This window comes from Cuculus canorus, chromosome 10, assembly GCF_017976375.1.
Source record: "Cuculus canorus isolate bCucCan1 chromosome 10, bCucCan1.pri, whole genome shotgun sequence".
NCBI lineage: Eukaryota > Metazoa > Chordata > Aves > Cuculiformes > Cuculidae > Cuculus > Cuculus canorus.
Window position 1 is genome coordinate 10,285,987 of NC_071410.1, and position 24,497 is coordinate 10,310,483.

A 24,497-nucleotide genomic window follows, 5' to 3' on the forward strand; every position below is an offset into this window, starting at 1 on the left:
GTTGGGGTTGTTCAGCCTGGAGAAGGCTCTGGGGAGACCTTAGAGCAGCTTCTGGTACCCGAAGGCTGGGGAAGGAGTACAAGAAAAGTGGAGAGGGACTTTACAAGGGCATGGAGCAATACGATGAAGGGGATGGCTTTAAATTAGAGGGGTAAGATTTAGATTAGACATTAGGAAGAAATTCTTCGCGCTGAGGGTGGGGAAGACCTGGCACAGACTGCCCAGGGAAGCTGTGGATGCCCCATCCCTGGAGGTGTTCAAGAATAGGCTGGGCGAGACCTTGAGCAGCCTGGTCTGGTGGGAGGTGTGGAACTGCATGGGCTTTAAGGTCCCTTCCAACTCAAACCATCCTATGGTTCCCTGACAGGCCGCCCCAGCATCCCCCGGCTCGAGGCGGGGCGGAAGTGCTGGGGCGAGTGGCGTCAGGGCAGTGCTGCGCGTGTACGGCAGGCGGGGCCGCTGCCCGGCGCGGCGCTCAGTGCGCATGCGCGAAAGGGCGATGCCCCGGGGTCGCTGCGGACAGCGCATGCGCAGAAGGAGCGGGGGTTGGTGGTGCCAATAGGCCATGAGGTCAGCGCATGCACCAGAGGCGGGGTCTCCCACGCGCATGCACAGGGGAGGCCAGGGGGCGGTGTCCGTGGGTTGCGCGGCGTTCAGTGCGCATGCGCGGGCGGGGCGCGGGGGTTTGAATCGCGCAGCAGTTGGAGCCGGGAACGGAGGCGGTGCTGGGGGCAGGTAACGGGGAGAGGCGGAAAAGGGAAGGTGGAAATGGAAAGGAAAGGGGGAAAGAGAAGGGGGGAAAGGGAAGAGGAGAAGGGGAGGGGAAAGAGCTGTGGGGAAAGAGGAGGGGGAAGGGGGGAAAATCCTTGGGAATCTAAGGTGGGGAAGGAAAGGGAAAGTGAAAGGGAAGGGAAGAGGGTGAAAGGTAAAAGGAAAGGTGGAAAGGGAGAAAAGTGGAAGATGGGAAGAGGGAAAGATGGTGGTAGGGGGGAAGTAGGGGTCGATGTGCCCCGTGCCCCTACAGATGGGTCAGTGCTGAAGGGCTCCCCGCGAGTAAAGGTGGGATCCCAATCTGTCTGCTCTGCTCTCAGGGCTGGTGGCACCCCCTCCCCCACCAAACCTCTCTGGTAGAACTCCTCAAGACCAGAATAAAAGAAAATAACAAAGCCATGTAGAGCAGACGCTAAGGGATCTGTGGGAAAGCTGCTGTTGTGCCCCGGAGTGTCGTAGCTGAGGATTGTCAGCTCCATCTGCTTTTTGAGCCGCTTGCAGCCTGCTCGGGTGATGCCAGAGGCAACAAGTGGAGTTCCACATCTCTTGGGGTGTTCTGCAGCTCTTACACATCAGTCCAGATCTTGTCAGTCTGTTGTTGCTGTTGGGAATCGTCACCATTTTGAAGCATCTTGGTCATTGTAGTGCTGTTTGCAGTCGCTCCGCGATTCAGACTTGCCCAGGGAAGTTGTGGATGCTCCCTCTCTGGAAGTCTTCAAGGCTACTTGGATGAGACCTTGAACAGCCTGATTGGTGGGAAGTGTCCCTGCCCATGGCAGGGAGGGTGGAACTGGGTGGGCTTTAAGGTCCCTTCCAACCCATACCGTTCTATGATTGTTGGTCACTGTCATACAGAGCATCTCCGCAGAAGTTGTGATGTTCTTGGTATTGCCTTTCAGTTGCACTGAGGGGTGCATTTCACCTGAGGTCAGGAGAGCTGTTTTTCAATGTGAATGTATAGATCCTGTCCACCTGTGTGTGGTCAGAAGGGGTCCTGACACTGCTGGCCAGGGCTTTATTCTGGGGATGCTACACAGGGAAGCTGATGACAAACAAACCTATGGGAAAATAGGAGTGGTTCTAACCTCTTAAGGAAGTAATGGCTGAAGATGGAGGATGAATTGAAAATTATTGTGTCAGGAAAACTGGGAAGCAAAAGATAGGCTCCAGCAATCCAGGGACATGCATGCATATGCTAAAAAAAAATGCAGGAAATTGTGGCAAAATCAAGTTCTTGTAGAATAAGAAGACAGTGTATCATTGTGATCCTTCAAAATCTGTGCCTTACCTTGCAGGAAGGCATGACTTGTTGATTGATTACATTGGAGTACACGATGTAACTAATGAAACTGGTAATGCACAAAATAAGTGTATTATCAGTTTCATTAGTTGCGTTCTGTACACCAATGTAAGCTCAGAATGAAATCGTCTACTGTGTTTTGCTAACTTTCTGGTTCTGTTGAGCTTTGGATCAGAATGCTATACTAAATCTTATCAGCTATTTTTTAAATTTTTAGGTGTGATTTTTTTTTTTCTTCCCTTTTTTAATGAAAAAAATGGATTTTTTGTGCACTGTTGTCTGATCTTTCTGGGTGCAGGCAGCTCTAAATGATTTCCTCTGAAGCTACTCTGTTACGTTATATGGGTTCCCTCTAAAATCTGATTGTCAGAAAAATACGTTTTTCTTTTCTGTCAGGGAACTGGCTCTCTGTTTCTTGAGCTGTTGGAAGCTGATCTATTTTCCTGCCCCTTTGTAAAGAAGGATTGGAACCTACGTCACAAATGAGTAAAATTCTCCAGTCTCAACCGTGAGCCTGAAAAGATGGAGCGAAGATCAAATTCTAAGACCCCAAAGAGGCCTCCGCTAGTTCAGCATAAAAATCAAACTGATCTCTCTGCATGGCGAAAAGGAGTGAGAATTGATCCTGAAAAAAGTGTCAAAAGTCATCAAACTCCTATCAACCAGAAAAATGACAGCAAGCAGGACTCCCTTGAACAAGCTTTGAGCTACTTCGAGAATGGTAAGAACAGTTTTAAGGCAAGCTACCTAGGACTGAAAAGACAAATGCATCCTTAACGATAATAATTTTAAAAATACCCAATTTTACCTGCTGTTTTCCTGCATCTTCAATGCCTGAGCTTTGTAATATTTCTTTAATGTCTTGAAAGGCTTTTCCTCTCTATTACTATATAAAGAACCCAACAGAAAGGAGTATATGTAGGGACAGTTCAGAAAAGTTTAGAATAGTTTATTTTCAGTTCAGATGTTGTTTCATCCTTCTGTTTGTCTCTTCTTTCCTAGTTGAAGATCATGTCTCGCTGAAAAAGAACAGTGTTCTGCAGGAAAGCTTGACTGCTGTGGAAACCATTGCCTTGCAGAGAGGGTTACCCCCCAAAGCATTCAACATATTGCTAAACGTGGCACTCAGTGGCAAACTTGGTAAAATGTTTATGTACCGCTAGCGTGTCTTCTGTAAATGTCTCTCTCCCCTCTGATCAAACCAATTTGAGATAATGAATTTCTGGTGACAGTATTGTTGGGTTCTTTAGCGTTAATTTAATCTTTCTGGAATGCTTCAGTGTGATTTCTGAGTTCCTACTAAAAAAACTCAGTTCTTGCTATAGGAGAGTGATACCCAGAAAAATATTATGAGTAGTTACAAATATTTTTTGAAAAGCTAATTTCCTTTGTATGAACTTGCAGGTCTCTCAAAGGCTCACAGTGTGTCCTTAGCAACCATTGTGTATTTCCATTGTTGTAACTTTGCGTAGGTTTCTTTCCCCTAAGATCAAAATAATTGAACAAGCTGACATAGTTGTATTAGTGAAACTTGCTAAAATCAAAATATCATCTTAACAATCAGTTCAGCAGGATCAGTGCAGCCTTCCTGATACTTTTTTAGAGATGGTACCCACCATTTATACTTCTAAATAATGAAATATTTGATGAGAAAACCCTAAGCTTTCTTCACTCTCCAATCCAAGAGGAGCACACAGGATTCTTTCCCCAGTCTGCAAGTGTTTTTCTTGATTTAAAATTACTAGCTTATCTCCAAAACATGAGTCTGCTGGTGTTTGGCTGACAGTCGTATACCTATTTTCTGAAGGAGTTGGCTCTTTAATATTATCAGAGAGTTGTGTTAGTTTTGGTTGTCTTGCCAAGAGTCTGAGGGTTATTTCAGTACTAAAATACTTGATAACCCATTTTCTTTCTTTAAGCTGGAAAGAAATACTTCTCACATTTTTTTTTGAAGTCTACTTAGGTCCCCGCTAGATTCTTGTGCACTTGTACTTTGAGCCACAAAGCTATGAATAATCTTGTCCAGAGGGAATTTTGACCTAAGCTGCAAGACCACATCAAGGAACTTGGTACATAAGCACCATCTTACTTTAAATTTTGTTTTCCAGCTGATACAGTGAATACTCGTTTACTGAAGAGCCTGATTCCAGCCTCAGTAATACCAGAGACTTCTGTGGTTTCATCTGTATCTTGGCTTTGTGTCAGCAAATGCTCAGACAAAGTCCAGGTAATTTAGTAAATATTTACAATAGTTACTGCTTCTGCACAGGAATGATGAGGACGGATTATTTTAAGGAAGCAAAGATCCTAGGATTTTCATATACAAGGTTCTTGCATAAGATACTGTAATTTAAAAAGATTGGCAGAGATACCCCACTGCAGGAAGGGCGATGGGAACCGAGGGACACTAAATATGACTGGAAATTTGTACAGTTCCTGCTTGTTTTGTATCTCTGAATTCCTTAGGAATGGTTCTGCCACCTTGTCCTTGAAAGTGGCATGTATCCTTAATGACTATCTCTCTTAAATTGGCTGGTAACTGCTCTGTCTTGCTTTTACCCATTCTTTAATGTAATACGGCTTTTTCTCCTATCTGCAGATGCTTTTTTTAAAATGGCTGATCACAGTGTTTGACTTCATTGATCACAAGGAACAAATTCATGCCCTCTATGGTTTCTTCTTTTTCCTCCTGCAATATGAAAGGATGGTAAGAAGAGCTGAAAAATACATGGAACTGACAAAATAAACCTAAATGTTTATTAGTAGTGTGCATAGTAATGCTAGAATGAATCTGGAGTAGCTGTTGGTTAGAGAACTCTTTCTGATAGCTGGAATGTTTCTTTTTTAATTTTGTGTTCTAAGATTGCTGGATAATTCAGATTCAGGAACAGTGAAGTACTCTAGGTTTAGTTTAGTTGCACTGCTGTGGTCTGGCTGTTCAAACGTCTTTCCAAGAGTTGCTATTCTGCATATGACTGATGGTACATTCTGTCTAAATTCTGTAGAATAACTATGACAATGCGGTCTCTGGGATTGCCTTTGGTGTCAGATACAGGCAGGTGAAGTCTCCCACTCTCGGGGAGAAACTGACTGGGTGTATCTTGGGCAAAAATTAAAAACCTTTCACGCAAGTGTTTATTTAAAGGTGGGAGGCTCGGAATGCTCTTCTATTTAGTTGGTTTGAAATGTAGCTTGAATGGGAACAAGCAGTCAGGAGATTTCTGCTACATGGCAGCTAAAATCCAGGTGCTGGAATATTAAAGTTTTTGGATCCAGTCCATATTGAGATGATCTTGGCAGTCGTATTAGATATGAAATTATTAATGTTCTTTCAGGTTAGGATATTTTGTGGTTGAGGCTTTTAAAGTTCCCAAAGTTCTGAGTTACATTGCTTGCGAAGTTTTTAATGGTTTTGGGCTAACATTAGGTACAATCTATTATTAAAACTGGATTTAAGTTCTTGCTGTTTAAATAGCATTTTCAGGCATGATGGGCCAATTGGAAAGTGCAGCAGCATTGGTGTGAACAGTCTCAGCTGCAGCTAGATATTCTAATCCATTATTTTGATTCAAAGATGGCTTTCGCTTTGAAAATGTAGTTGTATTTTTTACTGCTGGCTTCTGAAATATCTAAACCATGTTCCAAAAAGCAAGATCCAAGCTTGTTACATAGCCTGACTACTGTGGGGACTGCTCGTAGTACAGACATGGTTTCGAAGTAAGATTCTCATATGTGACATTAAAAACGTGCTAATTCCCAAGGGAAGGAAGGTTTGCTCTCCCCCGGGGGGGATGGAGTGGTGACTTGAGGCAGCCAGCTGAAAGAAACAGTCTTAGCTTTGAAGCCTGTATATTGCTTTTGGTGTATCCTGGTTAGCAGGATAGTTCATTGCTGCCTTGTCTTTGCAGTGCCCGTACGCCTGCCACCTGCTCTACCTGCTGACTAGGAGAGAAAACGGTGAGTCTGCCCACCGCTACAAGGTGGAATACTGTTCTGTTTCTTACTGTTTGCTGGCACTGCCTTTTGTTTTGATGGAGCTGATACAACGACTAGCCCATATTTAGCTTTTAAGGCAAGGAAATGAGAGTTCAGCCTGATTTGTATAATGTCCTTCTGAATGGGAAGCTGTCTGTTAGCATAGAAGTCACTGATTGGTCCTGTTTGCTTTCTCTAATAAAAGTGATATTGTATTTTAGCTTAAGTGCCTGCTACATTGTTTTTTTTAAATCCATTGTGTTCTTCTTTTATGTCCAGTCAAGCCTTTTCGGATTAGGAAACTGCTTGATCTCCAAGCAAAAATGGTGAGTTTATTTCAAATCTTGTAGGGCTTGAGCTGTGGTTAATACTTCAGTTTAAGTCTTGTGTCCTTGCAGGATGGAGAAGAGTGGCTAGTGTCTCAGGACAGGCTTAGGCTTAGAATTGTATGTTGTAGTCTTTGTAGCATCAAGGCTTCTCTGTTGTGCTTGTGCACCCCTAATTTCCATTTTTGTTCCATGAGTACATTTAATGACGTGCACAAAGCTGTAAGTTTATGGCTGAATGTGGTAAAATCTCTGAAGCAGCAGGCATCTTCGTTTGTCTATTACCATCTTTATTTTTCTGTTCATCTTCCTTTTTCAAGTGGTATGAAAACCAACTGGGAAATATGAAACGGTAGAGGATTTTGCTCCCTTTTTTGTAAGAAAAAACTGTGGCTCTACACTTTGCGTGTTTAGACAGCCGATGACGTTTTTCGTAGTTTTGATTGTTAAATTCCTTTTTATTAGAATTATAACTTCAGAAAGTTCCTTCCATCCCCTTCCTATGGTATTTCATTGACAGTTTCTCTTCTTCCTTTCATTTTCAGCTGATCATCTATGGTTACTTACTGACATGTGGCTTTAGAAAACTTTTAGTAATCTCTGGGTTTTTTTCCTTCTAGAATACAGTATTTAGTTTTTGTATTAAAAACAAACCTCACATGTTTTTTGTCTTGGTCTGCTGTTTGCCAGGGAATGCAGCCTTATCTGCAGGCTTTACTATCACTTTACAAATTCTTCTGTCCTGAGCTGATAACCATAACTCTCCCTGGGAAAACGAAGGTAAGGAATTAGATTTAATCTCTTTGGAACCAGTGCTTATGACAGTATTTGTACTAAGCTTTCCATTTGAGTGATAGGATGATTTAATGATGAAGATTAAGTCTGTTTCCACTTTTCACTGAGTAAAATCAGGTTTAGATGAGGATTCTTGCCTTGCATTTTGCTTTCTCTTCAGCGCAATGAGATGATTTGGAATGACATCTGTCTTTATTTTAAGAGGCTTACTTTAATCCTCCTGTTGGTGTTATTGCTGTTTTTTTGCTTGTTTCACACAAGTTTAAGTTCTTCAGGAAACAAACTTCCTTATTTGTACAAGGCATTGACCAAACTGCTGACTTTTTCAAGTACAAGTAACAATCGAAATCAGTAATTTCCCCACTTGTTAAGTCTGTCATAGGAAAGAAAAAAAAATGAGGAAAAATGGGTAAGCTGATTTGTCAGAACCTCGGGGTAACGGTAAAAAAATGACTGCTTTAGAGAGGCGTATGTGTATGCTTAGCTCTTTGACCAAGTGGAATATATATAACAGAAAACAGCAGCAGGCGAGACCTAAATTCTGCAACAGCTTTTTCTTTTTTTGTACTTCAGTGGGCTAGACTTGGGGTTTGAATTTGTTTTTTCATAGGAGCCATTTAATTTATAGGTAGGCAAGTTGTTTTTCTAAAAAAAGAGACAATTTGCTTCATTTCACTTTGCATTGTGCCACACAGTAGTCTGTTGGAGAATTTGCAACCCAAATACATGTTCAACTGTTTTTATGAACACACTGTGTTTAATTTTTGTCATAAAAGCTTGATGACCTAGACCCAAACCAATCTGAACACTTTTGCAGTTGTTTGGCACTTGATTAGGATTTAAGAACTGATTGCAATTGAAGTGACAAAAAATGTTTTGTTCAGAAAAGGTGTTGGATTTATTTTTTTCCAGTTTTCTTTTTAGCTGTAGTATCTACATTAACTTAAGAATTCAGTTACTCATCTCATTGTTCTTTTTGGTGGATATCACTCTTGCTGAATTTGAAAAGCTTTCTTGGTAACTTGATAAACATACTTTCGTCATATTTTATTTTAATGTATATACTTGAGATTTAGTCTTTGATTAATCTGAACAAGGGTTATAAATCAGAAGTGATGGAGATCTGAAAAAGGGGGCAGCCTTTCAGAAGGAAATAAAAGCATAACTGTTGAACTATAGTCAACAGGTAATAAAACTGATTAATGACAAGAGTTCTGTGCTGTGAAACCTGGCCTTGTAGTCTTTTGGTCAAATTTGAGTGTATAAATATCAACAATGTGATCTATGTTGGGGTAGAAACTGATATTTGAGTTGCTTTGTTCGACTTCTTGCCTAGATGTCTGATTGATGTTTTCAGATTTACTTCAAGAATCCAGATGGCCCGTGGAAAGCAGCGATCAACGCAGTAAGGCAGAGAAACCAGGAAAACTCTGCAGTGTCACGGCCACTGTTTCTAAGCACAGCTCAAGCTCAGTCACGAAAAAGGGTAGGTTATGAGCCTAATGTAGACCCTAGAAGTTGCCAAGCAGCTGTTTTCATTATGAATATTGGCAAATAAAGGATGTCAGACTTTATTTCAGCACTGGGAAGAGTGGAGTAACTCTACAGAAATGCAGCATTACCATTATAATGAAAGCCTAGATTCCTTTTTGGCAAAACAAGGTTTTTATAGGAAACCGAGCCATTGTGAATTCTTCTGTCTTTTTTTTCTGCAGAAATGGAATAGCCAGTTGATTATACCTGCAAGCAGTGCAAGCAGAAATATTTTAGAAAAGGACAGGGGAAAGAACAGTGTTTCTCTGTTCAGTACGAATGAGTCTCTTCCAGTGGAGCAGGTGCAGACCTTTTCTCAGCTCCTAGAAAATATCCACCGTCTAGAGGTGAGTTTCAGGAAGGTCTCAGTAAGCTCTGAATGTTTTGAGAGGTCAAAGGATATTCTTCTATGCCTTGATTATTTGTGAATATTGTGTGGGCTACCTACTTCTGACAGCATCTAGTCCTACCTGGGGGTGATGGATGAGTCTGGGACGTGGCCTTTTTGCTGGTAAAAGGATTGGACAACCCTGATAAAAGATTGTCTGAAAATTTGCTGATGTAAATACTGAATAAGTTTTTTCTTGATTTCTCTTGTAGTTACCTTCCCAGATGGGTTCAGTGCTAACAAACCCTTTATTGCTTCACTATATGAATTACATCAAAGATGAATCTGTTCACATGAGGCTCTACTATTGGATGAGCCAGACTCTTCAGGAAGGTAGGAATTTGCTTCCCTACCATGCAGGGTAATACTAAAGGATATCTGAGGCTTTTCACCTTTCAATAATGGTACTTTGTTGTTCAGATTTTTAGCAATAACCAGTGTTAAAAGACCTACTGGAGAACTGAATTTAGTTTCCGATTGTGCTTGTTCTTGCTGTGCTCAAATCTGAATACAGTATTCTCTCCTGTTTAGAATGCACCTGGTGTGTAGCTGATAATTACCAAAATGAAGAAGAATTCAAGGACTTCTTGGAATCTATCTACAAGGCAGAGTGTCTCTTGCAGGTAAGAAACTTCTTTTTTTTTGTGAAAGCCAAAAGTTTCTGAATTCTTCCCTTAAAATGCTTTTGGGACTTACGTGTTTCTTGTAGTATCTCTGAGATGTGATAATGTCTCAAGTAATAAATATACATATTCCTGTATATAAGGAGTCAGTATTCTGCCAATGGCCTTGTTTTCTGCAGGGAAGATAGTTTGATAATTTGAATGTCCTGATGAATGGTATGGCAAGAATGAGGTGTAAGCCTCTTTCTTTCTCCAGGGTGAATAGAGCATGGCAAGGTGCAGGCCTATGAGATGAGTTTTTGAATGTTCATCTTCTGCTTTGTAGGAGGGGTTTTCTTCCTGTGAAGAATTCCTGTATAGGAGCCTTCCTCTCTGGGATGGCTCATGCTGCCGGTCACAAGTCCTCAGACTTCTGAGCTGGATGCCCCTCAGAGGCTCCTCTGGTATGTGTTGCAGATCCTCTGGCTGAGGTTGGACAGTGTCTTCTCTTGTGGGATAGGATTTGTGTGCAGTCATGCTGTTTTCTAATTTGTTTCAGAAATTAAATCGCGTCTCTGTGATCCGCTGGCACAGCTCTTTCTCACATCATCCCTTTACTTTAAGGTAATTTTAAGTGAGTACTGTGGCTGTTTGCTTCTAGTTGATATTGCTGTCTGCACTTATGTCAAGTGTAGCAGTCTGAGGGATTGTAAAGGGGACTTCTTTTGGGGAAGTCTGTGCACGAATGAGGGTGAAACATATACTTGCAACGTAAACTCTTTGGGAATTTGAGTGCCTTTTTGACTGGAATTAACCTTGGGCATTGGAAATAAAAGGAATGGACAGCACATAAGACAATATTTGGTTTGTTTTATTGCAATTTTAACTCAGTATTTGAAACTTTCATTCTCCAGGAAAAGCTACGTAATAATGCATACGTTCAGTTCGAGGGGACATGCCATTATCTTGCTATTATTTATGGTCACGAGAAACTTGTGATATCTTTCCCTGTATACATCAATTCTTCTGGCATTTTTTTTTTAGTATTATTCACTTACATAAATTGTCATCAGCCTGTTTTCTCTTTGCCTCTCGCAGTGCAGTGTTCTTGAGAGCCTGAAAGAACTGTTGCAGAACTGGTTAAATTGCCATGCGATTCATCTGGCTTCAGAGTCTGACTCTCAAGACCATCTTTTGTAAGTTGATCTGAAATGAATGCAATACAGTGTTCTCTGTGTTGTTCGCTAGTGTATTTAGATTTGTATTCTAGCCCTACTACTTAGCATAAAGGACATCTAAAAGTTTAATGCAGCTGTAATGTTTCTGCTGTTTGTAAGCTACCTTGTCAATCCTGTTCTTTCTCTTTAAAAGTGTTTCTATTGGTATTGAAAGTTGAAATGTCCAGAGTCAAAACCTGTAACACTGACAGTATTGGGAAGGATATACTGGGTATATTGAAAAACAAAAGTATGTTGTGGAATGTTTGGTGAGGCAGAAGGATAAACATCAATTTATTTTTCACCAGTTTTCCTTATCTATCGTTTGCAAAAAGGTGTATGTGTGAATGTTGCACTGTGTCATTGCAGGAACACCACCTTTTCTGGAGTAGTTGACACGGTGGCTGAACTGATCCACTTTGTTGGACATATCTCCACTGTTGCGTTGCGTTTGGAAAACAATTCTATGTTATTACTATACTTCATCCTGAATTTCTATGAGACCGTATGTATCCCATTCATTTTGGCTTTCAGAATCTTAGTGCTCGCGGGCTATTTGCTTTTTTTTTAAGCTCGAGCATGAAAACACCTTCCTCATTAGGAGTTTACAGAACTTTGTGATTAAATGCAGGGATGTTCCAAGTACCTGGTAGATCCTACAGGTGTTACATCCATGGGCAGAACTAAGCACCACTGGAAAGTGGTTGCTCTTATGTCAGAGGTGAACTGTGGAAAGAGAAGTAACAAGATAGTCTAACATAGTTTTTTAATGCTAATTTATAGAAAAGAACAATGTTCAGTTCAATTTGAAAAATAATCCTGATATTTTTTTCTTTACATTTTTCCTTAAGTGAAGGAGTTTTTCCCCAGTTTGTCCTGCAGACAAAATGAGCATCATCAGACAGGCCTAAACCTCCTCTCTACATGTGCTTACTGCCTTGTGAGCTCCAGCCATGCTGTTGCTGCTCCTTCACAATCTATACAAATTGTCGAGTTGAAAAAAAAGATAGTTCTGGGATCCAATTGTAACTAAAATATTCATTGAAAATGTCCAAAACTAATGGGCAACCACAGCTGTACAAGACTGTGTTTAAAATAAGTAAATGATCATTTTATGGGAATATACAGAGAATCATGCACCTTTTGATAGACGATTATTGGGGCTCTAGCAGACAACTAGGATTTGAATTTTTTTCTTGGTGTTTTGCTTACATTTTGAGAGCTCCAGAGATTTCTAAAATCATGCATCTGAGATAAAAGACTTCAGATTTCTGAAAATCCCAGTAAGTCAGTTATGTACAAGTATCTGCCTGTACCTTACATGTTAACAGCTGTGTTGAGGGCAAGAGGAAAGGTGAAAGTCTGCCAAACAATCTTTAGTGAAATGTCTGTTATGATATCAGGGAAAGGAGTCCTAAACCAGTAGTTGTGCCTAACTTAGCAAAATGTAAAAGGTATTCACCCTTGGGATGGCAGGCTGTCGCAGTCTAATTGTTTGTGGTCTGAGCTGTGATAATTAGATACTTGTAATCTTAGACCACTGCTCTTCTGACAATGGTGCATACCTTCCCAAAGAGTGTAACTTTTGGAATAGTTACTATGGCTAAGCTGAAGTGGACAGTAATGTGTTAAGTTACAGCAATATTGCTCCCAAGTATTTATCCATGCTTTAAGGCTGTCATAGTGGAAGTTCTGGTTAAATTTGCGGAAATTTTAGAATGTCTTTTTTTAGTTGAAACTCAACGTTAAATTCTAGACGTGGGTCTGATAATAAACCCATCTTATATGGCCATATTCTCTTTTCTTAGAGGAGAGCTTTATTGTGTGTTCATGCAATTCTAGCAAGGTCAAACAGAAAGATTTAATTTCCCGGTTAAATGTATGACTTGTTTGGTGTGAGCAAACCAGGCTAGGAACAAGGTCAGGACTAGTGCAATCCCAGCTGTGTATGTCAGAATGATCAAAAAGATCAGAAGAAAATGGTTGCTGCTTTTTTACAGGCATCTGGGTAGATTTGACTCAACGAGTACCCATGTCAAAACATATGGTGTACCTAATTGGTGGAAGCGGTGGCGGAGATATGAACTGATATCTTGTACTGAGAAGGCAACAAATGGAATTGCTTTACCCTGGCTTTCCCTCCTATGTGAGGTTGATGGAACGGGCTGGAATGCAGTGCTGTGCTCTCTTTTGCTTTTAGATGCTTTGGGGTTTGTTAGTGGCAGTAATAATCTGCCTGGATTTGCTTCATTCCTGCAGGTGTGTGACATCTATCTGAGGTATGGTCTGCCTCTACTGATAATGCCTCCTGCTGGAATTTTCTACCCAGCGCTTCTCAGCATGGATTCTGTCAACTTGAATCAGCTCTGCTACATTATGCACAGGTACTACAAATGGTGTGGGTTGCAGGGACTCCTCTCTTCTCTTTCAGTCTTTTGGAAATGAAATCACTTTGGTGTAAAATCTGAAGTCTACTTTTTCTTACCATGCAAAGCAAAGGTGAAAATTCGAGTTGTGCCCAGCTTTCATGACACAGGATTTGTTGGGCTGACAGTTGGACTAGATGATTTTAGTGGTCTTTTCCAACCTTTATGATTCTGTGCTATGATTTTAGAGCTTTAGTTCCTGTTCTTTTTTTCAGTATGTTATCCTAAATAGCAGGATTCTGACCCCTTTCCTAGCATTATACCTTTTGATATGTGGAGGAAGGAGTTCCTATATTGTTTCGAAAGAACTTAGTAAGCCAGCTGGAATCGCTAGTAGTTAATATATAACTTTTCACTCCTGTGCTTTGACAACTAGACAAGCTTTTCCTTAGAAATTCTGTGGTGGGCTGAGGAGGAATCACTTCTGCCACGTTCAAACTCTGGGAATTTGGGACTGCCTTGTGCTGCCTGCAGGTCTGAAGGCAGCTCTGTTCAGCTCTGTGGAACCCAGCAATGTGGCTGCTGTTCTTGGCCTCGTTACTTCCAGTGGCCGCATCTGAGAAGAGTGCCCAATTGCTGACAGCTGGCACAGGGCTCTCCATGTGGCTTTTTCTCTAAGGAGTCTGCAGAGTTATTAACATGACAGGATGGTTTCTGGGAAATAAGAGGAGCTAGTGCTTATTATATAGAACAACTGTCAAGTTGCATTACTTCCAGTGGCTTCTGTTTCTCTGCTTAGTGAACGGAAGTCTCTCTTCTTAAAAAAACACTGTGTTTTTCTGCTGATTTGAAGGCTGTACCTCAGTTCTTGCATATTGCCTTCATGAAGGTGACTGTTTCAGGCAAACTGGTCATGTCTTAATTATTTAAGAGGTGGATTTATTGAGTGCCCTCCAACTCTGTCTGGAGAGGGTGGGTCTGTGCCAAGAGATAAAATCCCTTTGGATTCTTTTAATGTATTTTTTTTTACCAGTGAAGTTTGATCTCTTGTGGAGGAAATAAGCTTTCTTAATACATCTCTCCAGCTCTTTTACATATGGGCACTTAACTTTTGCTTTTGTTTGTTTTTTGAGGTATCGAACCAACTTGGTGGCTGCAAAGGAAAATGAGCTGAGTAAAAAGGTATCGTGGACAAATCTGTGTGATAGAACAGATAGAACTGACCTGAGCAAGAAGTTGGGTTGAATGGAGGAGAGGTGTTCTGAGGGCATCCTATTAAGGGACTGCTTTGAGGATGCTATTTTTTTGTTTGTTTTTTTTGTCCCTTAGAAAATACTACAATTCAAGTTCAGTAGCCAGACATACCAGGAGTACAACCAGTACCTGTCGGCTATGGTGGGCTGTTTGTGGACATCCAATGCATTCCAGAAGGATGCTCATCCTCAAGGTCTCCGTATGGATGATGAACTGCTGAAGAAAACTACAGTGCACGAATACAAAACCAGCTTGAACATTGTCCACCACCCAGCCATGTTGGGCTATGCTATCCACTTCCTGCAGCAGGTAATGCTACAGGCCAGCCTTTGGGCCTGTGCCAGCACCAGGTATTCTAGCTTGACAGTGTCTCTGGAGAAGTGTCTCGGTGTACTGGCTGACCTGTAGAGCAAACTGAGCTTTCAAAAGCAAGAAATGCATTCCGTTTGTTTCCTATCTGTGGCTCAGTATGAATAATCTTGGCATGGTATGAAAGCATGAATGTAAAAGGTTTAGATGTGCGTTTACACTTATGACCATTTTGAGGATAATGAAATAAATGACTAATTCAGTAAAAGCTTCTGAATACTGCATCCTGCCCTACAAAATATGAAGTGAGACCTGAATATTTAAACTCCAGAAAGTCAAGAAATGTGTAGTTAAATTGTAAACAGGCGTGCACAATAGAACTTCTAGCAGTGCCTTCTGGCTCTCGCAGTAGCTTTTGGAATGGCTTTTATTAATGAAATACAAGCAGCTACTTCAAGTACACAAGTAAAATAAAGTGCTGTCTCGTATTGTCTGCTGAGAGTTCTGCTAGTACTGTTTTGAATTGCGGGTGCCATCCCGTGTTCAATGCTGCTGCTGAATAGTGGAGGCAGCAGCTTGCCAGAATTGTTATTGTTCCAAGATGTTGATGCTGCTTGGAGAAATCAGCTTTGTAGCCTATCCAGGGGGTGCACAAGGGTGCTTTTTTGTGGTGAGGAATGCTGCAGACTGAAGGCATGTGTAAGTGTGGCTCCTGCGATGAAGCAACGGCAACCTAAGGTTCACGTTAAAGCAAATGCAGGTTAGGAACTCTTCGCAAATTTGACGTCATTTATATACTCAGTGACCTGAATCTAAGTAGTTTGTATCTTACTGCTGATTAAACCCAAGTCTTGTCTTTGCCAGAGGAAGCTCTTTTATTTTTGTTGTAAACAACTTCTTTCCTTGGTCTTTCTGTGGTTCTAGCAGGAGTAGTTTTTCATATCTTTTGTTTAAGTCTTTGCCATTCTGAGGCTTCCTGATTCTTCTTTAACTTTTGTGAGTAAAGAGGTTTCCTACTGCAGAACCAAGATAGACATTTTGCTATCGTAAGATACAAGTGTGTCTTAAGACAGGAAAAAGTCTGCAGTGCCATCTTTTCTTAACCACTTTGGTGCTGAGCACCAGAGGGCACTGCTCTGCAGCACACCTGGTAGCACAGACAATAGTCTTAAGTGTCAGTAGGTTCTCCCTTCTTGCTCTTTCTCATTGCTGGGAATTATCTGCCTGATGTTTTGGGGGTTAACTTTCACACCGTAGAGAGACAATGGTTAAAGATACCTATAAATAATGTTATCCAGTAGTGCTGCAGTGCAGGGCAAAAGGGTCTCTGTTTTTCCTTGCCACTCATGGACATAGTATGATGCTGGAAGCTTGTTCTGGAGCATAATTAAAAGTGTCTGAATTTCTTTGCACACCTGCTATTCCTGGTTTAGTAGGGGACTAAGCAGAGGCCCAGTAACTCTGGACATACTTTTTATTTGACTTGATACTATTTTTTATTTCCTTTCCCTAAGGCTTGGCCAGATGATACCAGCTTCAACTTCAGTTTAATTAAGGTAAGATTTCTTGTTTTAGTGAAGTGAAAACAGGCAGTTTTCAGCAGGTGTGTAGAAGAGGGTGAGGTCATTAATATTCACCAATTCCACAAATGCTCTATAAAAACTTTGAAAGGAGGAAGATTCCAGCTGTAGACTTGTGTTCAATCTCTTAACAGGGCCAAACATGAAGACATCAACACCTGAGAATTTGCGTACCTAGCCGTCTGTGGGTAGTGGTCTGAGGTTTTTATATATTTCCTTCATGAGTCAGTGCAGTATCAGAACGAAGCTATTTATTGTCCTCTGCCGGCTCCAGAAAACGTTATTTTTTTTGGTGTCCTTGAAGCAGAATTTCTTTTATCAATGAACTTTAAAATGAAATTTCTGAGATGGATGTAGCTTTGTTCTCTCTTTGAACCCTGGATGCCTGTGGGTATTTACAGATGGATGGATGTTGTCAAAGTGTGGAAGGCAATATTTGCAGACCTTTTCAGATTGGTCTAAGAAAGAGATAAGGCTGTGTCCTGCACATCTGACTATTCTTTCTGGTTTTATAGGGAAAGAAGTGGGACTGGTATCTGGAATATCTCTATGGACAAGGTTTAAAGGGCCTGAAGCTCTTTATTGAAAGCAGCATCAATCGTGTTTCCCAGGCCTCTCACAGGAAAGCAGGGAATGTGCAAGAAGGACCCTAGTTCTCATTGGAGCCTTTTTATCATCTGGAACAGGAAGGCAGAATGTAATGGAGACTCTTGCTGATTCTTCCTTTCTCGGAGTAAAGAAACAAAGCAGTTACTCGTTTGCATTTTTGTACTGACATCTGTTTTGGGAAAGTGAATATATGGAAGGAATTCTTAGGCTGGCTTGGTTCACTAACACTAAACCCCTTCTTGTTCGTGCTGAACTTCTCTGGTCTGAAGCTGCTGAGCTCATCTGTTATGTATCATCCACAGTTTTCATCCTCATTTTCCTCTGTTGGAATATCTGCTTTGACTGAGCAACAAAAACTCAATCTCAAAACTGCAGTGAGCAGTGCGGCTTCGTGTATAAGTAATGTTGATCCCTGACCTGCTTTCCCTTCCTCAACAGCTGGTAATGAGAAACAATTTAATCAGCCCTTCAGGGATACTGTAGACGTGCTGGACTGGAGCCCTGGGAGTTTTCCCAGTTGCCTGTTGTACTGTGAGTATGCTGGCTTTTAACAGGCTGACCAAACTGACCTTCCTGAACTTCATTTTCATTATGAAGCTTCCAAAAGAGACTTTTTGCCAATATCTCTTACATTCTAATGTAGCTGGAAAACTTGCTGTTCTGTTGATAGTTTATTGATGAATTAAGCATTTGAACAGTGTTACTGCCAGCTTTCCATTTTCTATTTATAAGTGCAAATGTAGCTTTCCTTTTCATGTTGCTAGCTCTGTATGTGTTGTATATGTGTACATAGATACAATTTATATTCTGTAAAATGTTTCCAACATGCCATTTTAAAAGAACTCCACTACAAAATATGTATTCTCCTGTCACCTCATTTTAGCAGAGTACAAGTTGGGAGGAGCTGAAATCGGGTTTCTAAAATTTGAGTGAGCTGCTGTAAAATGAGATGGTAACCACTTGAAAGATGAGTAAGCGTATACTGAATTTTATAGTGTGAGTCTGTACTTTGAACCAGTAAAGGAATCAGTCACGAGAGTGATTCCAGAGCCACTAAGGATATGTTTGGCTTCTTCATCCCTTGAAATCAGACTGACTGCAGGTTGGGTACTATACTTCTCGACTCAAATAGACAATCTGGTTAATATATGTAAATATATATTTATATTTGTATATTTTTATGTGTATATATATTCTGTCCAGAGAATAATAAAATCTTTCAGTGAAGACTTTGAAAGGGAGGTTTGGGAGAGATCCGCTTAGACTACAGTGTTGCCCTTTCTGGTCTGGCTGCCTTATTCCAGCAAGCACGAGTGCTGCTTGCCAATTTCTGTCAAGAGAATCAGATCTTCAAGAATTTTGATTCTATTTTCTCAACGAGGGAAATCTTAAATTACAAGTGCCTCCAAGTGGATGTTTCAAGATGTGGCCCTAACATGTAACCAGTTAGTTATCTACTTTAAAGGATGGTACTGTTGTTTTGGACCAGCTCAGCTTGTTGACTGAGGACTATCCCAACACCACGGGCTGGAAATCCCTATCCTAGTGCTGCCTACTGTTTGTTAGACTCATTAAAGGTTTTGTCTAAAGGCCCAAGAAGGGATGTTTGGTTTTGCAGTTTTTCTATAAAGCTGCCTTTAAAAAGGTACTGGAAATGGCAGCACTTATGCTGGAAAGCCTGTGTACTGCATTCCTTAAGGACAACTTAATCCTTACCTTTTGTCCTTGCACCATACAATTGTCTTCAGATGTTGACCAGACTTGTACTTCCATATTGCTGCACTGGGATTCTGGATAGGAAGAGGTCTGGAGGGATTGACAGCCCTAGGAAAACATGAGGTGAAGACATGGATGTAGATCTCTTTATGGCAGACTTATTCAGTAGGGAAGGCAGCAAATACCGAACATCTCAAAGAAGCATTTAGTTCTAGCCAGAAAGACAGAGTTCGTGTTAACTGTTTGGAGTTTTTGGAAGGAGCAGAGATCTGTAACATTCCTGTCAGGCTGGAAAGTACTTAATTTCAGTTGTGAAAGGTGCCTTGATTCTTAAGAGAGTGTGTGTGATGTATGTAAATGTATTTAAAGAGGCTTATAGCAAAATCCTTCAGGATATACTGAATGCTGTATAGCTATTGGTCCCTGAGATCAGTTTTCCTTTGATGATGATATTTGGTTGAGAAAACATGGAATCATGTTATGCTGTTGCAGCATCACAAGTCTCATGTCCTGGGTTAAAAAAGTCTTTAAACAAATTGTCATTCAAATTGTCATTCAAATGCACACGCTGGGTGCTTAGAGGTGCAGAAGTAAAGTAACACGGCAAGTAACTTTCCTTTAATGTCAGTTTTGTGGGTCAAGATGGCTGTTTAAACTCCTTCCTATGCAGCAAGGAAATGCCTAGTATTACTGACCACTTGAGATGACTTTTAGCTTCTTTATATGCCTTGGTGGTTCTTGTCTTCTTTCGCATCTGGACACATTTTCTTTGTTTTTCTCTAAATATCTGACTTCACTAACGTTCCACTTCAATGGAAGAATGGCCCTTTGGGGAGGAATGTGCTGCTGTACCTCTTCCTTCTTCCTTGGCCCACTTTCCCAAGTGACAGAGGACAGGACAAGAGGGAATGGCCTGAAGCTCCGCCAGGGGAGGTTCAGGTTGGATATCAGAAAAAAATTCTTCACTGTAAGAGTCATCGGGCACTGGAACAGGCTGCCCAGGGAGGTGGTCGAGTCGCCTTCCCTGGAGGTGTTTAAGGAAAGGGTGGATGAAGTGCTTAGGGACATGGTTTAGGGAGTGTTAGGAATGGTTGGACTCGATGATCCAGTGGGTCCTTTCCAACCTGGTGATTCTGTAATTCTGTGAACCTGTTTTTGTGTCACTTGAGTCTGCTCGAGTGTTTTTTTCCATTCTAGAGGATGCTGTTTCAGTGTCCAAATTTCTAGTATCAGTTGATCTTTGGGAATGCTAGTTTGTTTCCTGTTTCCACATGAGTAAAAGTCAATGACTTGCTCTGATGTCTGCCTGGCCTCCCTTCTCAGGAGGCTTCTACATGCTTTCAGTTTGGGGGATTTGTGATATTACCAGCAGGTCAGGGCAGCAGTTGCTCCAGCTCAACCACATTTGGCAGCTTTTCTAATAGCTTGGGTATGTGCTTCCAGAAAGTGAAGCCTTTCCCTTTAGAAAAATCTGAGTTGGGATATTAGATAGGATTTCAAAGTACAGGGCCAGAATCCTGTCTAGGGTAGGCAAGCATAGCTCTACTAATTTCTAACGGATCTATGTTGAGTCTCACCAGCTGAACATCTGGTCCACGGTTTACACAGCCAAAGCCAGTAACCCCTCCCCTGTCAGATACATTGGCCTGAATGCATCTGAAAATGCAAATACCTTGGGCTAGAGTTAAACCGAATTCTTTTTCTGAAGCCGTCTGTGCATTGTGTTTCTGTTAATCATCATTTTATTTTGTGAGGAGAGACTTATTTATGCATTTTTGTGTATTGAGCAGTGTTGCTCTTTTGGAGAGAGCTTGCTCTGAAAGAGTTAATGATTTCAACCTGTTTTCAGCTGGAATGAAGTAACTGGTTCCTCTGTGTCCCTGCTTTCTATTCTCTTGTTGGCCTACTTCCCTATGCTTGCATTTTGCATTCCTGATGCTATGAATAAATCAGGACCCAAGGATTTAGAAGGTGGTAAAGCCATAGCCACTCAGAAAACCGAACCTCTGAGGCTTGTACTACAGCTCTAATAACTGCTAATGGCATACTCCAGAACTCTTCTAATAACGTTTAACTGGTACCAAAATAAAATTTGCTTCGTGCCTTTTATATAATGTTTGGGTTTTGTGCCTCTGCCCAGTGCTGCCTCCTCACTTGGCTCCCTTTGTCATGTAGTTAAAGCTCAGTCATGAGCCCTTTGGGTCAGGGCAATCGCCTCCCAGCTGCTGTGACAAAATGGTTTATCACGAATCTTTCCACAGAGGAGAAAAGAATAAGGGAAAATGATGGATCTGATCTGGCTAAGGGGTCCACCTTCTCTGCAGAATCACAGCATGGTGAAAATCTAGCTGTGGTCCTAGACCCTCTGATAACTTGTCATTAATAATACACACTGGACTGCTTTTATTTGTAACGCTGGGGCTCCTGAGAGAGTGTGTGAGGAAGCTCTGTATGTGCTCTTTAGTCAGAGGACACATCTAGTCTGGGTGAAGCACAGAAGGTACTGGCAACAAGCTTGCTCTGGAGGATGAGTACCTTGAAAGAACGGTGTCTTTAAGTATTTTCTTCCAGGAAAGATGATTTATGTTGTACTGATGGCTTTCCTTCATTATGGATCTGCTTTTTAGAGTAAAAGTAATGACTTTGGTCTGATGATGGTTTGATTTCACCAAACTTTGCTTTTGATTAAGAAGGTCTTTTACAACGCTCTTAGCGTGTAGTGATGTGGTTTTCGGCACAAGATTCCCAAGATCTGCATGGAGCTGTTAGACCTGGGTGAGTGACTCCTAAGTAAGCACAGCTGGCAAGGGAGGTATTGAAGAACATAAACAACGCTTGGTAAAGGGCATATTGTGATGCTGTTTCATTCACTTTATGGTTCAACTCTATCTTTTTTTAAAAAGACTCTAAGGTCTTTTACACTTAACAATTCTGTGTTTCTATGATTTCTCTGCTTCTCAGTTTACTGTCTTGTAGGAATAAAAACTCTGCATAGCAGAGACTAAGATTTAAAAACAATGCCTTAATTATTTTGGCCTCTAATTTCCATTTTCAGACTTGCTATAGTCTTAAACAAAAGCAGAAACTGAAACAGTTCAATCAAAGCTGGGGGTACCTTACTCGGGCTGTAAATACTACTTTAACCTTGACAGCATTTAGAAATCTGTAGGCTCAGATGTGATCCCATTGTGCAGCTTAATGAGCGAGCGTACGTCAGGCAAGCTTTGATACCTGCCAGAAACGTGACACAAGACGGACTGTTCTAGTACAGGCTCGTGAGGGGATATTAAGTCACTGTAACGTGGCTGAGCTCCTGAGCCTTAGATGCTCGGTTTATGTGCAAATTGCAACTGATACTTTCAAAAATTTTATCTCTGCCTGAATCACTTGGGCTCTTCCTTTAAAGAATTCGCTGACAAGCTGCTTATGTATATGTATGTTTTTATATGCAGCTGTATCCCCATGCAGTTTGACTCGCTCCTCTCCTGTATTTGTGCTGCCTGTAAGTCCTGAGCGTGATCTCTGTGGGAAGAGGCTGCTCTCTGCAGGTTTTCTCCCAACCCTCTCTCTAGACTTTCTAGGGCTGTAACACTCCCATCATGGTTTGTTGTACACGGGTCGCTAAGCAGTTTCCTTTCTCTTAGGGCACCTCTGTTCTGTGTCTAAGCGAATCTTCGGCAGCCCCTGTGTGATTGCTTTCCAGCTCCTTTGTGTGCACGGACCAGTAAATAACGAGGGGGATGGAAAGCACATTGTAAATGTGTTGACAGCTTTTGAAGAACAAAACAGCCCCTGCAAACTGCCTGTCTGCCTTCCCCTTCTCTCCTGCGTGTTTTTGCTTTCTTTTCTACCATTTTCTCCTCTCTCTCTTCTTTCTCCGTCTCTCTCCTGATTTCTTTTACACTCTTTTGACACCCACCCCTCATTCTTTTGCTGCTCACTGCTCTGAAAAGACTCCTCTCTCCCCTGTAGTCCTCATTTCTCATGCAGAGAGGACTCCTTCAGTCCTTATGCATGAACAAATGAAAAGGGGGATTCATTCTGTTTGAGTGCATGTCAGCTGTCTGCTTGTATCAGTTCTCTACGCATTCTTCTCTCTCACCCAAGGTACCGTGCCTCTAGAAAGTATCCTGCTGTTTCTCTGAATGCTTTTGGCAGGGCAGAATCTGCTTGAAAGATGTTTGTGCTTATTGATGCTAGCAAAGGAGGTGTATTTATTTATTTGACATAAGTTATTTCAACAAAAAAAAGGAACAGAGTGGTACAATATCTGGGCAACCATTCTTGGATTCTTCTCAAGCTGAATTTAGAGCCCATAATTCTAATTTTGATCCTTCTTGTTGAAAAGAAGCTCCTTGTGCTCTACTCACAAGCACGTTTGCCTGCCTAATGTGCTGGCATTGATGGGCAGGTCTGTCCCTTTGTGTGAGATCTGTTCCTTCTGGCTTTCCTTTCCCAGGTACACACAGTGTAACTACTGCGATCAATGATCCCGAATCAAAGCCTAATTATTTTAATTTGGATATGGATGGCTGTGCACAAACACTCTTTCTCTGTTACTTCAATTAGTAGAAGACCCAGATGAGGGAGCCCTGTGTCTTGGGAAAACAGGGGTTAGTAGGTTTATGGGGAGAAATGGGATCCATTCAAGCCGTAAGGGACCTTGACTGGCGTCTCAAGCCTTTTACCAAACCCCTTGTCCAGCAGCTGGATCCACAAGGACACTCTTGGTGTATGGCTGTAGGGAAAGTGCCCCTTTTTTGTCTCTTCCTGTATTCTCCTGTTAGCAAGGATACGCTCTCAGATCTAACATCAGTCAATGTTTAGCTCTGTTCTTTGATTTAGGCATTTGGAGGCTGGTATGATATCGGTGACTTGTTTCTGTATGTAGGAACTTCACAACCTCCGACTGCTTTTCCAGCACTGGTTTGGGAATTAAGCTCAATCAGGCTCCAGCAGCCGCTTCTCTGCCCAAAGTACTGTATGTGTCCTTCGTAGCGTGATAGAATGTCACAGCACTTGGTGCAAGACAGAGATCAGTTGAATGCAGGTGTATGAATGTGATTTCCTTGCTGCTGCTCTGTCCTGCTCCCTGAAGCCTTTCCTCACTTTCCATTCTCTGCCTGTGTTCTCTGTAAGAGAGATTTTGGGGAATATATTCCACATTGGTAAAGGGTAATCTTCCTTGCATGATCTACACCGTGGGTTCCCAGGTAAAGCATTGTTCTCTAAAATGCTTTAATTGCAATAAATTGATAAATTTGAGCTTGACTTGGAAAGGGAAAGGATGGAGCAAAGTTTCCAAAGGATCATAACAACATTTTCTCTTCTGTACAAGAGGGAAGGTGACTAATCTTTTAGAAGATGTGATACTTCAAAGGACAAAAGCTGCAGTGTTTGAAGAATGTGTCCATTTTGGGGAACAATTCTCTGCGACAAAGGCTTTTTCAGATGAGAAAGTGAAAGGGTGGGAGTCCAGGGGAAGCAAACAGTGAACGTGATAGCCCTTAACCGTATGGAAACCTCGAGGGTTGTGTTGAAAATGTGAAGGCTAGAATTTTAGTTTATGTTTTTATTGGTTGGTAATGCAAGACACTTAGTGTTATGGATGTTCCAGCTTACGAGTGATTTGGCCAAATTAACATTGACTTTGAATAAAGAGAAAGGACAGGCCAGACAGAGCCCTTATTTCTAGGTTTTTAAAATTTTCAGTCTAAAAATACTTTTAGTGAAGCTTTGCGTAGCACAGTTTTCAC

At 41.4% G+C, this 24,497-nt stretch overlaps 1 protein-coding gene across 1 annotated transcript; it reads left to right on the forward strand.

Annotated features, from left to right (window-relative positions):
- Window positions 1-665: 665 nt before the first annotated feature.
- Window positions 666-21,504, forward strand: CENPI (centromere protein I). The gene is made up of 21 exons (XM_054076000.1): window positions 666-735; window positions 2,468-2,792; window positions 3,074-3,211; window positions 4,180-4,298; window positions 4,671-4,778; window positions 5,980-6,028; window positions 6,326-6,372; window positions 7,063-7,152; window positions 8,525-8,653; window positions 8,883-9,047; window positions 9,301-9,421; window positions 9,620-9,711; window positions 10,037-10,154; window positions 10,250-10,314; window positions 10,789-10,886; window positions 11,277-11,412; window positions 13,167-13,291; window positions 14,407-14,455; window positions 14,603-14,836; window positions 16,351-16,392; window positions 16,932-21,504. The coding sequence occupies exons 2-21, from the start codon at window positions 2,594-2,596 to the stop codon at window positions 17,067-17,069; spliced, it is 2,262 nt and encodes a 753-aa protein (XP_053931975.1). The 5' UTR covers window positions 666-735; window positions 2,468-2,593; the 3' UTR covers window positions 17,070-21,504.
- Window positions 21,505-24,497: the final 2,993 nt, after the last annotated feature.